General features: G+C 28.6%; 1 protein-coding gene across 1 annotated transcript in view; it reads left to right on the top strand.

Annotated features, from left to right (window-relative positions):
- Positions 1–2,396, top strand: part of LOC105461751 (alpha-tocopherol transfer protein-like) — a 14,113-nt gene extending 11,717 nt beyond the window's left edge. Inside the window, exon 4 of the mRNA XM_011708260.1 lies at positions 2,165–2,396. Within this exon, the coding sequence (XP_011706562.1) occupies positions 2,165–2,219 (55 nt within the window). The 3' untranslated portion in view covers positions 2,220–2,396. The remainder of the gene's footprint in view (positions 1–2,164) is intronic.
- The last annotated feature ends 301 nt before the right edge of the window (positions 2,397–2,697 follow it).

Below are 2,697 nucleotides of genomic sequence, written 5' to 3'. Positions count from 1 at the left end.
GGAGTTCAGACGTGTGCTCTTCCGATCTTAATTAGTATAAGTTTGGCTATAGCTGATACCAAAACAAAAAAAATATATTGAAAATTTAAAAATTGATATTATTTTTAAAATTAAGTTTTGATTTTTGCAACTTTTTTCATTAAAGGGTTATAAAAATTAAAAAAATATGTATTTTAATTTGATCGTGGTAGGGGCATATAGCAACGCATATACTTGAGATGTGTGCACAAACTCGATTTGACTGATCAAATGGTTTTCGAGATATCATGGGGAACCAATTTAAAAAACGTGGTTTCGAGAAAAACACGTTTAACGTTTTTTGTACTGATTACATAGATGGAGATCGATCTTTCCATTATCAAGTGCTTAACTCTGTTAATTTTGCGAATCTGGTTAAATCCTTTTACACACATATTTTCCATATCAAATATTTGCAAAATACGTTAAAAAATCGATTTTTCCGACCCGCTAGACAAGAATAAATCTTTAAGTGGTTAAATAAATAAATTAAATTTAGATATCCTACTTGACATGATTAAGTTTCTGACTAGTTGTCCAGAAAATAACTTTATTAAATTGTTTATTAAAATATATTTTATTTTTTGACTAATCATCACTAACCAGTTCTGCAGAATTTTCTATTAGTTGTTAAACTTTTCACAATAAATTTAAAATAACAATCTCTGACTCTTTTGTAATCAATTTTGCACAGATATTTTTCTTACAAACACAAAAAAATAATTTTAATTTGCAATCCAGGTAGAATGTCAACAATAAAATGTATCACATTAGAAGAAGAAATGAAGAGAAATCCTCAATTAAAGTTATCCGATATTCAATCACTGAGAGAGTGGTGCGAAAAGCAACCGCACTTACCAAAAGTTGAGGATACCTTTATTGCCTTGTGTCTTCACAAGAATAATTATCAAATGGAACCAACAAAAAACACAATTGAGAATTATTTCACGACCAGGACGCACTTACCAGAATTTTTTTGCAATCGAGATCCGCTCAGCGAGAGAATACGACAGGCTTCCCAAGCCATGTAAGAAGCGACTTTGTAAATTTTAGTGAGCAAATATTAGTAGTAGTACAACTTCTTAATGCATATGTAAAATGTTGATTTGTAATATTTAAATTATTTTAAGGATACACAAAAAATAGATTTTGTAATGTGTATAAATGTACTAATATTTAATTGTAGATTTTTAAAACTACTACAAAATATTTTTGCTAATATTTTAATATTACTTGATATATGTATTCTGATATATTAATAAATTAAGATAAATTATTTTAATTTAAAAAGAACATATTTTCCTCTGGAGGAAATAACGAAGGATGGCTATAAAATAATATATGGAAGATATTTAGAAGATCCTACTCTCTTTGATTTTAATGACATTATCAAATATTTCCTGATGTTACTCGATATTTATTGTTTGGTGGATGGTACTACGAACGGTCATATCCTCGTCTTCGACGTTAGCGATTTAGCCTTTGGTCATTTTACACGAATGAATCCATTTGGATTCAAGAAATATTTATATTATCTCCAAGAGGCAGCACCATTTCGTATAAAGGAAATCCATGTCATAAACACATCATCCGTTCTCGATTTGGTAATGAACATGATAAAACCTTTTATGAAAAAGGAACTGCTAGACGTAGTAAGTGTCAAAAATTAATTAATTAACCTCAAATGTAATTGTTTGACAGTATCCGCGTTTTTTGAGAAATGCATTTATATTTACAGCAAACACGACGTAATGTAGCAATTAAATAATTTTAATGTCACAAATAATTTTAACTGTACTTATATAAATTCATGCAAATCCGGAATTATACAAATATAATTGCTCCTAACATAAAAATTTCAATTTGAAAGAGTTATATTCAAAGCTACTATTTTATTTACAACTAGTACTCAAACATGTTTTTCTGAACTTATTCAATTTTTCCAGATGTATTTTCATTCATCGTTAGAAGAGGCTTCCAAATACATCTCGGTGGACAAGTTGCCGAACGAAGCTGGTGGAAAGGCGGGTTTGATACGCGAATTGACTGAACTGCAAATGAAGATACTCGAGGAGTATCGTGAATGGTTTCTGCTGGACGAAACAACCAGACGTGTAGACGAAACAAAGAGAATTGGCAAGAGCAAATCAGCCAATGAGTTGTTTGGTGTTGAGGTAGTTGGAAAACTCGATATAGATTAAAAAAGATTTATAATCCCATCTTGGGCAATTTCTTTTAATATTATTTTGTTCTTTGCACTTTATAATATTTTATATAATCGTTGAGTCGTGCGTCTATCGGAGTTAAAAAAATTTTTTATGCAGCCTGTCGTAATTAATAATGTCTATTTAATTTACTGTATAATTTAATTATAAATACTGTGTAATTTAATTATAATATTATACAGTATTATTATTATTATTATTATATATTATAAAGTATCGCAAAGTTAACATATCGCTATAATGTAGAATAGTAATATCAAATTTTAATATAAAATTGTAATATAAAATCGTATTAAAGATTGAGAAAGAAATTTTAATAAATAATGTTTACATTTTCCATTAATAAAGAAATAAAAAGTTTTCTGTTTAAGGGATATGAAATTTCGCAACACTCTGTATATCAGAGATGATGTCGCAGATTGATCTTGTGAGTAAACAAAAGATCGGAAGAGCA

Source organism: Wasmannia auropunctata, unplaced genomic scaffold, assembly GCF_000956235.1.
Source record: "Wasmannia auropunctata unplaced genomic scaffold, wasmannia.A_1.0 LD278975.1, whole genome shotgun sequence".
Lineage (NCBI taxonomy): Eukaryota > Metazoa > Arthropoda > Insecta > Hymenoptera > Formicidae > Wasmannia > Wasmannia auropunctata.
Note: the sequence above shows the minus strand (reverse complement) of the source record. Positions and strands in the feature narration are given on the sequence as shown.